General features: G+C 37.1%; 2 protein-coding genes and 1 pseudogene across 3 annotated transcripts; 1 reads left to right on the top strand and 2 right to left on the bottom strand.

Annotated features, from left to right (window-relative positions):
* The first annotated feature begins 743 nt into the window (after window positions 1-743).
* LOC120261894 (serine decarboxylase 1-like) lies at window positions 744-3,126 on the top strand. Of its 2 annotated transcripts, none has more exons than XM_039269909.1 (6): window positions 744-890; window positions 1,010-1,329; window positions 1,468-1,699; window positions 1,832-2,025; window positions 2,109-2,242; window positions 2,445-3,126. In XM_039269909.1, the coding sequence occupies exons 2-6, from the start codon at window positions 1,032-1,034 to the stop codon at window positions 3,012-3,014; spliced, it is 1,428 nt and encodes a 475-aa protein (XP_039125843.1). In that variant the 5' UTR covers window positions 744-890; window positions 1,010-1,031; the 3' UTR covers window positions 3,015-3,126. The 2 variants fall into 2 exon arrangements, with proteins under 2 accessions (XP_039125843.1, XP_039125844.1); XM_039269910.1 differs by having other exon boundaries at window positions 1,013-1,329; window positions 2,445-3,014.
* A 74-nt stretch (window positions 3,127-3,200) lies between these two features.
* On the bottom strand, window positions 3,201-5,849 carry LOC120261895 (annotated as a pseudogene).
* Window positions 5,850-6,689: 840 nt separating this feature from the next.
* On the bottom strand, window positions 6,690-10,334 carry LOC120261333 (transcription factor VIP1). Its single transcript, XM_039269188.1, has 4 exons — window positions 9,803-10,334; window positions 9,322-9,454; window positions 7,867-7,951; window positions 6,690-7,237 (listed from the first exon to the last, which is right to left on the bottom strand). Exons 1-4 carry the CDS (start codon window positions 10,264-10,266, stop codon window positions 6,993-6,995), a joined length of 927 nt encoding a protein of 308 aa, XP_039125122.1. The 5' UTR covers window positions 10,267-10,334; the 3' UTR covers window positions 6,690-6,992.
* Between the last annotated feature and the right edge of the window lie 1,035 nt (window positions 10,335-11,369).

The following is an 11,369-nucleotide window of genomic DNA, read 5'->3' as shown; positions in this document are numbered from 1 at the left end:
TTTATTAATTTAATTAAAAAAATAGTTGAAACTCATTTAAATAGTACTATACGTGCATATTTTCAAACTCTCATCTACTCATGCAATGGCAAGTGTTTAGCACCAAACTAATTAGTGTTGATTTATATACTTATATCTATTTAATACTCTATGAATTATATCTTATATATAAACCTTTGGGGAGAGGCTCCTTAGATAAGAATTGGGGATCTCAATGCTATTGAATGTGTGTCTCGATTTACTCAAAGTTCACTCCTATCTCAAGATGCGTTGGTAATAAGTATTACTGTTTTAATTTCAACTAGTTTTTTTTAATACATTGTATACACATAAACGATTGAATCAAATTAATTAACTATCATTTAGCAAAGAATAAAAGTTATCAATCCATCTCCAACCGTTACATATTTTTAATCGTAGCATGAATTTTCCTTATTTAAAAATACAAATATATATATAAATAGAAAAAGAAATTGATTTTTCAACCATTCACTTGATAAAAAAAAAATATTATGTTTAGTATTATGAAGTGTCGTATTTATATATTAATAAATATTATTTTTCAACTTTTATAAGGGTAGTATATATAAGTAATGATGGTAATATATATATATATATATATTAAATAATTATATATAAATTTTTTATTAATTGGTAATAAATAACCCACACTCTCGTGTGGGTTATTTTAAAAATTATATAAATTAAATAATTAAATGGAGAACCTACTATAAATAGAATGATAGAATGCATCTCCGATCTCTTCGCCGCCTTGGTTTTCTCTTCTTCGAGGCGGAGCTTGGGCTTCAGCTCTGCGACTGCGGGGGCGCGTCTCCTTCGGTTGTCTCTCCTTCACTTCGGCGGCGCTCTTGGTGATCCGCATTTTTCTGGTAGTTTTTGCTCAAATTTACCTCATTTAGATGATTGGATCCTTGTTTCTCGTAGTTGTTTTCGGATCTTGAATCGAGTTTTGTTTTTCCGGTTTTTTCTGAATTTTTTATACTAAAAGGAGAGGTTGGAGCTGAGGAGCAATGGTTGGAAGCTTGGGGAATGGTTTTTTGATGGATCTGGGCGAAAAGGTGGAGCCTTTGCCGCAGGAGTTCGATCCGAAGGAGATCTCGTGCGGGATCACGTCGGAGGTGAATGGGGCTGTAGGGGAGAATGGGAAGGAGAGGGAGATCGTTCTTGGGAGGAATGTGCATACGATGTGTCTCACGATCGATGAGCCGGAGGCCGATGACGAGGTCACTGGCGAGAAGGAAGCTTATATGGCCGGTGTTCTAGCGAGGTATCGGAAGTCCCTTATCGAGAGGACCAAACACCATCTTGGTATGCAAAATCTCTTTGTTTAGAAGCTAAGATCAGCTTTGTATGAATGATTTGTGCGCTGGTGTATCTAGAGAGAATTTTTATTCCATGTATGGGAAATCCCTTTTCTGGTTATAAAGTTTTCGTTTTTGGTAACAGGTTATCCCTATAATTTGGACTTTGATTATGGTGCTCTGGGTCAGCTGCAACATTTCTCAATTAACAACCTGGGTGATCCCTTCATTGAGAGCAATTATGGTGTTCATTCGAGGCAGTTCGAAGTAGGAGTGTTGGATTGGTTTGCTCGTCTTTGGGAACTTGAGAAGGATGAATATTGGGGTTACATCACAAATTGTGGTACAGAAGGCAATTTGCATGGTATTCTTGTTGGGTCAGTACTCTGCACCCCTTGTTCTTGTTTATACTTGGGTGCTCTGTTCTGAAATCTCAAAATGCTGCTTAAAAAGAAATTTTTGTGCATTATTTGTTATGCAATGTGCTTATCTAATTGATGTTTGGGCAGGAGGGAAGTATTTCCTGATGGAATTTTATATGCATCAAAGGAGTCACATTACTCTATCTTCAAGGCTGCAAGAATGTACAGGATGGAATGTGTAAAAGTCAACACTTTGATCTCTGGTGAGATTGATTGTGCAGACTTTGCTGCCAAACTGATACTGAATAAGGATAAACCGGCAATTATTAATGTCAACATTGGTGAGCCATCTTTCTTGGCTTTGAATCTTCCATGACAAACAAACAATATTTTGCTTGTTTTACTGATTTTAAGTCTGTTGCAGGGACTACTGTTAAGGGAGCAGTTGATGACCTTGATTTGGTCATAAAAACTCTTGAGGAAACTGGATTCACTGATCGATTCTATATTCATTGTGATGGTGCTCTCTTTGGGCTCATGATGCCTTTTGTCAAGCGTGTGCGTCTTCTTTCACTGCTGCCTCTTTTTGCATGAACCTCCCAGCTTTCAAGTGCAAACTTGATCTCTTTCATCTATTTTGTTCCTTCTTTTACTAAGATAATTTTGCTTGAATTATAGTGTGAATGTTTGCTATTCAGATCTAGACTTATGCATCCAGTCTATCTAGATTGTCAATCATGGGTTTGTTGTTGGCTTGCAGGCACCAAAAGTGACATTCAAAAAGCCCATTGGTAGTGTGAGTGTGTCAGGGCACAAGTTTGTTGGATGCCCCATGCCTTGTGGTGTGCAGTTGACTAGACTGAAGCACATCAATGCACTTTCAAGGAATGTTGAATATCTTGCCTCTAGGGATGCAACCATTATGGGGAGCCGTAATGGTCATGCCCCTATCTTCCTATGGTACACCCTTAATCGAAAAGGATACAGAGGATTTCAAAAAGAAGTCCAGAAATGCTTAAGAAATGCTCATTATCTAAGAGATCATCTTCGAGCAGCTGGAATTAGTGCCATGCTCAATGAGCTTAGTAGCACGGTGGTGTTTGAGAGGCCAAAAGATGAGGAGTTTATTCGCAGGTGGCAGCTGGCTTGTGAAGGCCGCATTGCACATGTTGTTGTAATGCCAAATGTTAACATCGATAAGCTTGACAATTTCCTGAATGAACTTGTTCAAAAACGTGCAAGCTGGTACCAAGATGAGAAGATCCAACCACCTTGTGTAGCAGCAGAACTAGGTGAAGACAATTGTGTTTGTGCTCTGCATAAGAATTAATGTCTTAGTGTGAAAGAAAGTTGTATCTTTTATTGTTTACCATCATGTTTTGTTGTTGATTATTCTCAAACTAGTAATTAATGAAGGGAAATACAGCTAATAATTGCCATTATCTGGTTTGATGATTTTTATTATATATTCAAATGCGTTGTATAATGCTTCTCATATGGTATCAGTGCAAGGATCTTTGCAGCATGCCAACCAAACAGGAGGCTGCTATTCAAACTCATTATTTCATGTACATTTATAACACTAGAAGAAAGTTTTCTATAGAGCCTCAACAGCAATTGGGTATTTGCTCTTTGGCATGCGAACTAGTGTTGGACAGACAGAGTCATCATTTTTCAGAGGAATCCACCTGCAACAAAGGGTCATGGTGAGTTTCTTTATATCAGAAAGATATAGGATTGCTAATTTTCATGTTTAATTTACTTGTATCTGCAGACTAGATGATGGATGAAAAACACAGATCTCCAGTTTGGCCAAGTTTAGCCCTGGGCACATGCGTGGTCCACTACCAAATCCCAAGAAGCTGAAGGGTTTTAAAGGTTCCTGCAAACAACTCAAGTGCTTTACTGGTTGTTGTTGTGTTAAATTAAGCCCTCACTGTCAACCACAAATGTAAACTTACATCAAATCTTGAAGGGTCAAACTTCTCAGGATTTGGGAAAAATTTTGGATCATGATGAATGGAGACTACATCAAGATTGACAGACCATCCTTCTTTAATATCATACCCTGAAAGATTGTTGTTAATAACACTAGCATTCAATGTGAAGTTAGAGCACAATTAAAATTTAAATTGCAGCTTCTAACCATCAATATTGAAGTCTTGTGCAGCTTTTCTGGAATACCAAGGTAAGATTGTAGCTCTGCGAAGTGTCTCACTGATAACCTGAATTGACAAGCAAAGAGCATAAAAAGCCATGATGCGTCATTGCTATGGATGGATTGACGACTTGTGTTTACCTTGTTTGTGTAAGGCATTGTATGGACTTCTGACCAGGTGAGATGCATTCCACCATTTCTTCTTTCTTGAATTCCTTTGTGTTCTTCCTGTCAATTTGTTATAAGAGTATAGCACTAATGACAATCCTTTATGGAAGTAGGGAATTTCTAAGTTTATTCATACTCTGAGTTTCTGCAGAACATCAGGATTTTCTCCTAGGAACTTGACAAGCCATGTAAGAGCTGATGTTGTGGTGTCATGGCCTGCAACCAGCAGAGTCAAAATGTTGTCCTTCAGCTGTGAATCTGTAAGTTTCTCTGAATCTTCATCAGTTTCCCCGGCTGCTCTGCTATGCTTTCTTAACAGTGTTTGCAAGAAATCATGCTGAATATCTTCGCCACTTCTTCTCCTAGATATTATATTATCCAACATTGCATACATCCGATTTCTTGCCTGTTCAATTTAAGCATTTACTTTAGACCATGAAGAAATATAGAAGTAGCAAGACATTGTTTATGTTCCAGAGAGCTCCTTTTTTAACAGAAAACTTACCTCTAGACCTCGATAGAATGCTGTCCCTGGAATTTTAAATGGCAGAGATGCAAAGCAGGATGATATTATCTTGAAGTTTGCACGGAAGTTCTCTTGCTCAGTTCCTTCTGGCTCTAAACTCATTATCATATTGCCTATAACTTTTTAGAGTGAACTGCAGCATAAAACATATCATCACATTTTAATATTGTTGCTTTGTCAGTAATTCTAGATTAAGCTGCTTGGTTATGATGGTTATATATTTGTATCAATGTACCGTGGATGCTTCTTCAAGCACAAACACAGTACGTCCAGTCCACCCTTCTAATGTCCTGATGGCAAGATCATCAATAAATTGGAAGTATTTTTTCAGGGCATCAACCGATAGCGGATCAGCAATTAGTCTCCGCAATCGCTTGTGCTCCCTCTCCAGAAGTTGTCAATAAGCTTTGTGGCCCTAAAACTTGCTTCCCAGTATAGAACAAATTCAAGCTCACCATTCCATCTTTTTCCGGACAACAATATTTTTGGCTGCATCCCTTCCGGTCATGAACACCGTAAACCTCCCTAGCACACTGGTTTTAAACACTTTGCCATACCTGCTAATAAAGAAGCATGAAAAAAATAAATTGTAAGTTGTTTTAACACTTTGTATTTGAAAAACCCATTTACATTCCTCATTCAAGTCCAATGCTGACCTCTGCTGCCTATTTCTCATGAAGCTAAATATTCCAGATGGACTAGAGAAGTCAGACAGGAAGGAGAAACTCTCCCCAACAATTGGCCAACCCATGGTTCCAGGTATCTTTTCTATCTCTCCTCTGTGTGGTTGCAAGAGCAGCCATATAAACAAGCTTAACACAACCATCAGCAATACCAGCGCAGCAGCTGGTAAGATGAGTAGTTCCATAGCACTCTATTTTCTGAAACCTGAATTCCAGCAAAGGCTTTTGTATTACTGCAACCAATAGCTAATATATATATATGCTGCCAAACTTCACATAAAGATTCCTTCCGGCCACATTAGTTTATTATGCATGCAATATTTTTAATCCCCTTGTTTACAACTTCAATTGGCAAGAACTTAGAACTTGTTTGATTTCATTGGCACAAGGAAATGGCACTATCTTGCTAAGTTTTTCAACTCGATGTGAATTAGTTAATTATTTGTTAGTGATCCTTAATGATCTATTTTTGCCATTTTGTTGGTTTATTATGATGAGAACATGGCCTGCATCGCCTACTGTGTCTTTTTATTCTTAAAGCTTGTTGTATGTGTCTTTTTGTTCTTAAAGCTTGTTGTATGTTGCTCTGACTATGAATATGAGGTGTTAATATTTGGAGTTTGGTTGATGATTTAGGTGATTGAAAATTTTTCCTTGGATGTCTTTTTCTAATGCCACTTGGGTTGGGACTAAAAAGCCAGAGATCTGTTCCTAGGCAAAGGTCATGCCAGAGATTGACATATGGAAGATGCTAATTACATCTTTTTAACCGACCTAATCTTTGTTGTCCCTACTTTAGAAAAATAAATAAAAGCATGTCTTTTTTTTGTGGTTTTTGCGTTTATCCTGTCCCTACTTTGAAAAAAAATGTCTTTTTTGCAGTTTTTTTTTTCCATTTATCCTGTCCCTACTTTGGGAAAATAAATTTAAGACATGTCTTTTTTTTTCTTGTTTTTTTTTTGTTGTATTTTGCGTATATCCTCAAAGTTTTATACGTATATATGCATTTCTAGAATATTTTTGTCTGAGTGTAAAATTTCGGTAAATTTAAGGACTAACCTAAAACTAGGCTTAAAAGATGCCGAACCATTTTTATTTTAGCCTGAAGAATAATTTCATGGCTTAAATTGATGAAAAATAAATTGTACTAATTACAGTGACCAAATGTATAATATTTATTTATTTAGTTTACAAAAAAACATTTTTTTGCTTTTTATAACACCATTTTCGCTAATTTGTATATAATATATTTCTTACACTATGAAGAGCCGTCACCATGACCTCAGGGGCCAGGTGGTTACCCTTTCAATCACCTCAAAGTAAATTAACAACCCAATTCCTAAATTCTCTTCTTTTGCTGGCTTTCAAATGATGGCGCATACATTCCCCACCATTTCAAAAGAACCAATAACAAAAACACACCTCAAATCTTGTTAGTCACTGTCTAAATAATGCACAGTTCAACAAGCATTATCAATCAAGCAGAAATTTAAAACATATATATAAATATATTATTTCTACAACATATGACCATTACTTTTTCTTGCCATGGTTTACCAAGCATGTCAAGATGTAAAGGATTACAACTACAAATATATATATATATATATGATACAAAGAACTTTAATTTAACTAAGTACACATGGCCACGCATGCTGCTGCATGTATAATACATGTGACAATACTTTTCTATCTTCTCTGTTTAAGTGAACAACATCCTGCGAAACAAACAATGCTATCGGCACCGGAGAATAAAGTTGTAGGCTTGCGCTATCACATGAAGTCCATTGAATCATGCAGTGACTGGTCACTAAGTGCTTGGCCATTTGGAGATTGGTGTGATCCCTGAAGTTGCTGGTTGTGATGGCCACTCTGGTTATGCAACTGCTGCTGGTGGGGGAAGTATGGCGCGGCTGATTGCTGGAGTCCCCGGTTCATGGTGGTCCCGTTCATGTTCGCCATCTGTCCTGTTGCTATCTTGAGCCGCTGGACTTCTTCTCTCAATGCGTCGTTTAAAGCTGTATAACTCACAAGCATCGTCAACACATTCGCATCATTATACATATTTACAAAGTGTTGAGCATCATAAGAATACATAAAACAGACAATTGCACAGAAATTGTATCATTTTCTCATGTTTGGAGTGGAAATTGATGAGGTGATGTTGATATCTTCCACTATAAGACATGAAACAGTGACGTGCATGAGATTAGATGAAAATGAAAAAGTCATGGTGGACAAATTAGTTGAAACATGACTCCCACTAAAGTGCCCAATTCGCCATGTTGCTTATCTGTCAGAAAACTGACTATCCACCAGTAAGCAATTTCGATAAAACCTCTAATTTATTTTGAAAACTATAACATTGTTTAGATAAATAAGTAGGTAACTCTATGGTAGGCAAGACAACTTTTAATAAAAATATATCAATTTCACAACTGATGATACTAACAATGGTTGTTAAAACTCCGACACTCATGGATATTCTACAGATTGTGAAACAATGTTGACTATATCTAGTCTACAGATTGCAAATGGTGGAAGATATTTCTAGCCTATTTTTATGTAAATAACCACCACACAAACTCAAGTTCTCAATTTGTCATATTATCGCTTCTAAAAGGTGGAAAAATAAATAATGACTTACCATCACGAAGATGAGCCTGCTGTTCCATAGCCTGCAGGCGCAACTTAAGTTCCCTGTTTTCAGCAGTCAAGCCAGTGGTATCCCTCTGCATCAAGAAAAAGAAATTGTCTGGGGTTGATCAATCACTCAAAATGCAATTCACCAAGGATGTTCCGGATGGCCCAGTAAGATATATGCCAACTGTCCATGCAATCAAGAAACCAACACTTTTTTCAGGTTTTCTCCATTGACAAAGAACAATGGTATGGCAGGTAGCATCATTGCCTAGAAAAACTTATCTAATCCACATCACTTCCTATTTTTAATTTTTTTTTTCAATCCTATGTGCACAAGTGATTGCTGATGGGCATATACAAGTATTGAAATTTCTAGCGAGGAAACAATAATGACAGTATGGTTAATCCATTTTATATATAATTCATGGGGTCATGTGAATCCTCCCGCCAAAGGTTAATCATGGGAGCCAACAAAAAAATTGCACTCTCTGAACAATCAGCCATTTTAATAGAGAAAGGTGTGGTTCTAAAAGTACCACAACAACCTTTACAGTGATATTCATAAACTAAACAGTGAGTATTCAATCTTGGATACAAACTACATAGAGCAAAAACTAGTGGCAGGACTACAAGATCAAAGCCAGAACAGCATTGACACATAAAAATCGCCCCATAGAATGATCAGCCATTTTAAAAGAGGAATTTTTTATTGTTCTAAAAGTACTTAGTTAGCACAACCACCTTTACAATTATATTCATAAACTAAACAATGAGTATTCAATATTGGATACAAAAAACTAGTGGCAGTGCCACCAACTGACAACACATCAATCATACTAGCTATTTTAAACATGCAGGAAAACATGGACACATCCAGATCCCTGAGTATGCTACATGTAAGCAAGAATATCAACAACCACAAAAAACATAAATCAAAAAGAGAACAGCATTCCTGATAGTGAAGTTGCAATGACAGGTGCAACATAAAATTTTCTTTAGTAGATTATCATCCATCTTAATTATATGGCATTCAAAACCAAAAGCAGTTCATGCAATTGCATATCAAATAAAGTATATGACCTTAATGCTCAGAACACTTCATTTGAGCAACCAAAAAGTCCAATTTCATTACAAGAAAAAGAATTACCTACTAACCCATTAAATATAAGACTATAATTGTATCACTTAACTGAAATACGTATGTATAAGTAACTTCTCTGCTTAGGAGCACGTTTGGAACCTATCACGGTTATACCAATAAAGACTTGATCCAATAACAACAAAGACGTGTTCACCAACACCTTGACAAAACATCAGGATATACATTGCAATGGATAACTCTTTGACAAATGCATTTATTTTGCATATTGGCATATCAACATGTTTCCAATAAGAAGAAGCAGATCAAACTACACACGGAACTAAAACTTGAATTTTGAACATATTCCAGAGCTCATACCTGCAACAGTGTGAGCTGGGCAGAGAGAGTGGTTGCTTCAGTCTGAAGAGTTTGCACCTTCCTTTCCAGTTCACTGGTGTATCTAATCTTCCTCTCCTTTGAACGAGCAGCAGATTGCCTATTGGCAAGTATCCTGCAACAAAGAAAAAAGAAATATATATATATATATATACAGCATTTAAATCAAAACGAACACCAGACTTAGCAAAAGCTCAAAAAGAAACGATGAGAGGAACAATCAGACCACCAGAAAACCATTGGTGTTACCAAATCCGTTCTCAATGAAACATTTTGCTCACATATGAAGTTTTAATTCGGATAAAACCCATACCAGTAACGGCTGCTTTGAAAGAGGCAAAGCTTCCATAAAGCCACTAGTGAATCGATCTCTTCTAGGGTTTTGACGATCTAAAACTAATCGAAACAACAACAAGATCTAAAAAACTGAAATTTCAAAGGTCAAACAAGGAGGGGGAAAAACCTCTTAGCTCTCTTAGGGTCGATCAGCGCAAGCTCAGCGAGCTTATCAGCAGCCATGGCCTTCTTCGCATAGTCCGAAGCCGACGCCGAATCCCCCTCGAAAGGAGAGGTGGCTCCATCCATCGATCCACTCCGCCGATGGTGCCCTTGCTTCCTCTCCAGGCTGGCAGACGAGGCTGGGATTCCAAGTCCATCAAAGAACGCAGCATCAACCGAAAGGCTCCTGCTGTGGACGCCGCCAGATGGCCGGCTCCCCCCAGATGACGACTCTGACCGACCGGCGTCGGCGGGTACCGGGCCATCATCGGAGAGGGAGGGGAAGTCGAGCTCGATGCCGAAGTCATCCGCATCAAATAGGATATCATCCGGGACCCGGAGAAAGGTCTCCGAGTGCGCCCTCCGGTGGCCGGCTCCACGGGGGCCAGGAGGCGCCGGAATCGCGCCAAATCGAGCGCTGGTGTCCATCGCCGGCGAGGTCGACGAAGAGCAATGGAGAAACGAAGATGGATGGAATCAAAGATGAGAGAAAACGAGGGAGAGATTAAGCTTTGCTTCTTTTCAACCGTTGATATCCACTCTTTTTGCCTCGAGATCCGTATATCTTCTTATCGAACGGTTAGATTTCGAGACGCGCTTTCAAGTTCCCTTTTATGGGAATTGTAAGTGATACAACTATCCTCACAATGAGGTTGGTTTTTAACCGTTAGATTTAGGCAGTGGAGGAGATCTAACGGTTGATAATGGTGGAGTTCGGTGGGTACGAAATGGAGGTGGAGTTCCGAGGTCGACATCAAAGTTGAGGAAAAATGGGACACGCGTCGGAAATGGGGACCACTCTATAAATAATTAAATTTTATTTATTTATTTATTCTCTAAACGTCGAATAGAAGGGTAGGTCTTACCTGTTTTTAAGTTATTTTAAAAATGTTTAGAAAATTTAATTATTTCCTATAGATTTAAAAATAATAATTATTTGGATTAAAAAAATGCCATTAAAGTCAATGACACTTATTTATGGTTTTATTTGTTAAGCTAAAATTTCTTTATCTGAATTAATTCTGAGTTGTTTTGGTATAATTTATTTCTTAGGTTCTGAAATAATTTTTTTTTACCTTTTTTTGGGTTAAAAAACAACATATGTATTTTTTTTTTAAATTATGGAATTGGATATAGAAAGTCAAACATCTTGAATTTCAGTTATGCAAGCCAGTGTTTTCCAAATGTTAATGAAGTTACTTATACTTTATAGTTAATTGAAATGAAATAGAACTGATTTTTCCTTTGAACATGATGATTAAAAGCTAAAAAGTCTTTGTTGACTAAATAAAAGATATATAAATAAGAAGCTGAATTTGAAAGAGAAAAACATATAAATAAATTATATGAGTAATGTGGCACATATGATACAATTATATATATTTATATATAGTATTCATTGCTATCATTTTCTCTTCTATTCTCTTCTTCTCCTAATTTCATCACAAGATTCCATCAGAGCATTAATTAGTCAACAAATTGTGATTAAGGGATGGGCAATGAAAGCATACTGATCTCTTTATATGTATACA

Source organism: Dioscorea cayenensis, chromosome 5 (assembly GCF_009730915.1).
Source record: "Dioscorea cayenensis subsp. rotundata cultivar TDr96_F1 chromosome 5, TDr96_F1_v2_PseudoChromosome.rev07_lg8_w22 25.fasta, whole genome shotgun sequence".
Classification (NCBI taxonomy): domain Eukaryota; kingdom Viridiplantae; phylum Streptophyta; class Magnoliopsida; order Dioscoreales; family Dioscoreaceae; genus Dioscorea; species Dioscorea cayenensis.
The sequence above is the reverse complement of the archived record's forward strand: the minus strand, read 5'-3'. Positions and strand labels throughout refer to the sequence as shown.

Bases quoted from the DNA above. Each gene is read 5' to 3' on its own strand.
- LOC120261894 (XM_039269909.1), top strand. From the start codon at position 1,032: ATGGTTGGAAGCTTGGGGAATGGTTTTTTGATGGATCTGGGCGAAAAG. The intron at 2,026-2,108 runs GTGAGCCATCTT...AGTCTGTTGCAG, and splicing joins AATTATTAATGTCAACATTG to GGACTACTGTTAAGGGAGCA. The intron at 2,243-2,444 runs GTGCGTCTTCTT...GTTGGCTTGCAG, and splicing joins TGATGCCTTTTGTCAAGCGT to GCACCAAAAGTGACATTCAA.
- LOC120261333 (XM_039269188.1), bottom strand. From the start codon at position 10,266: ATGGACACCAGCGCTCGATTTGGCGCGATTCCGGCGCCTCCTGGCCCC. The intron at 9,455-9,802 runs GTTTTTCCCCCT...TCTTTGTTGCAG, and splicing joins GACCCTAAGAGAGCTAAGAG to GATACTTGCCAATAGGCAAT. The intron at 7,238-7,866 runs GTAAGTCATTAT...TGAGTTATACAG, and splicing joins GCAGGCTCATCTTCGTGATG to CTTTAAACGACGCATTGAGA.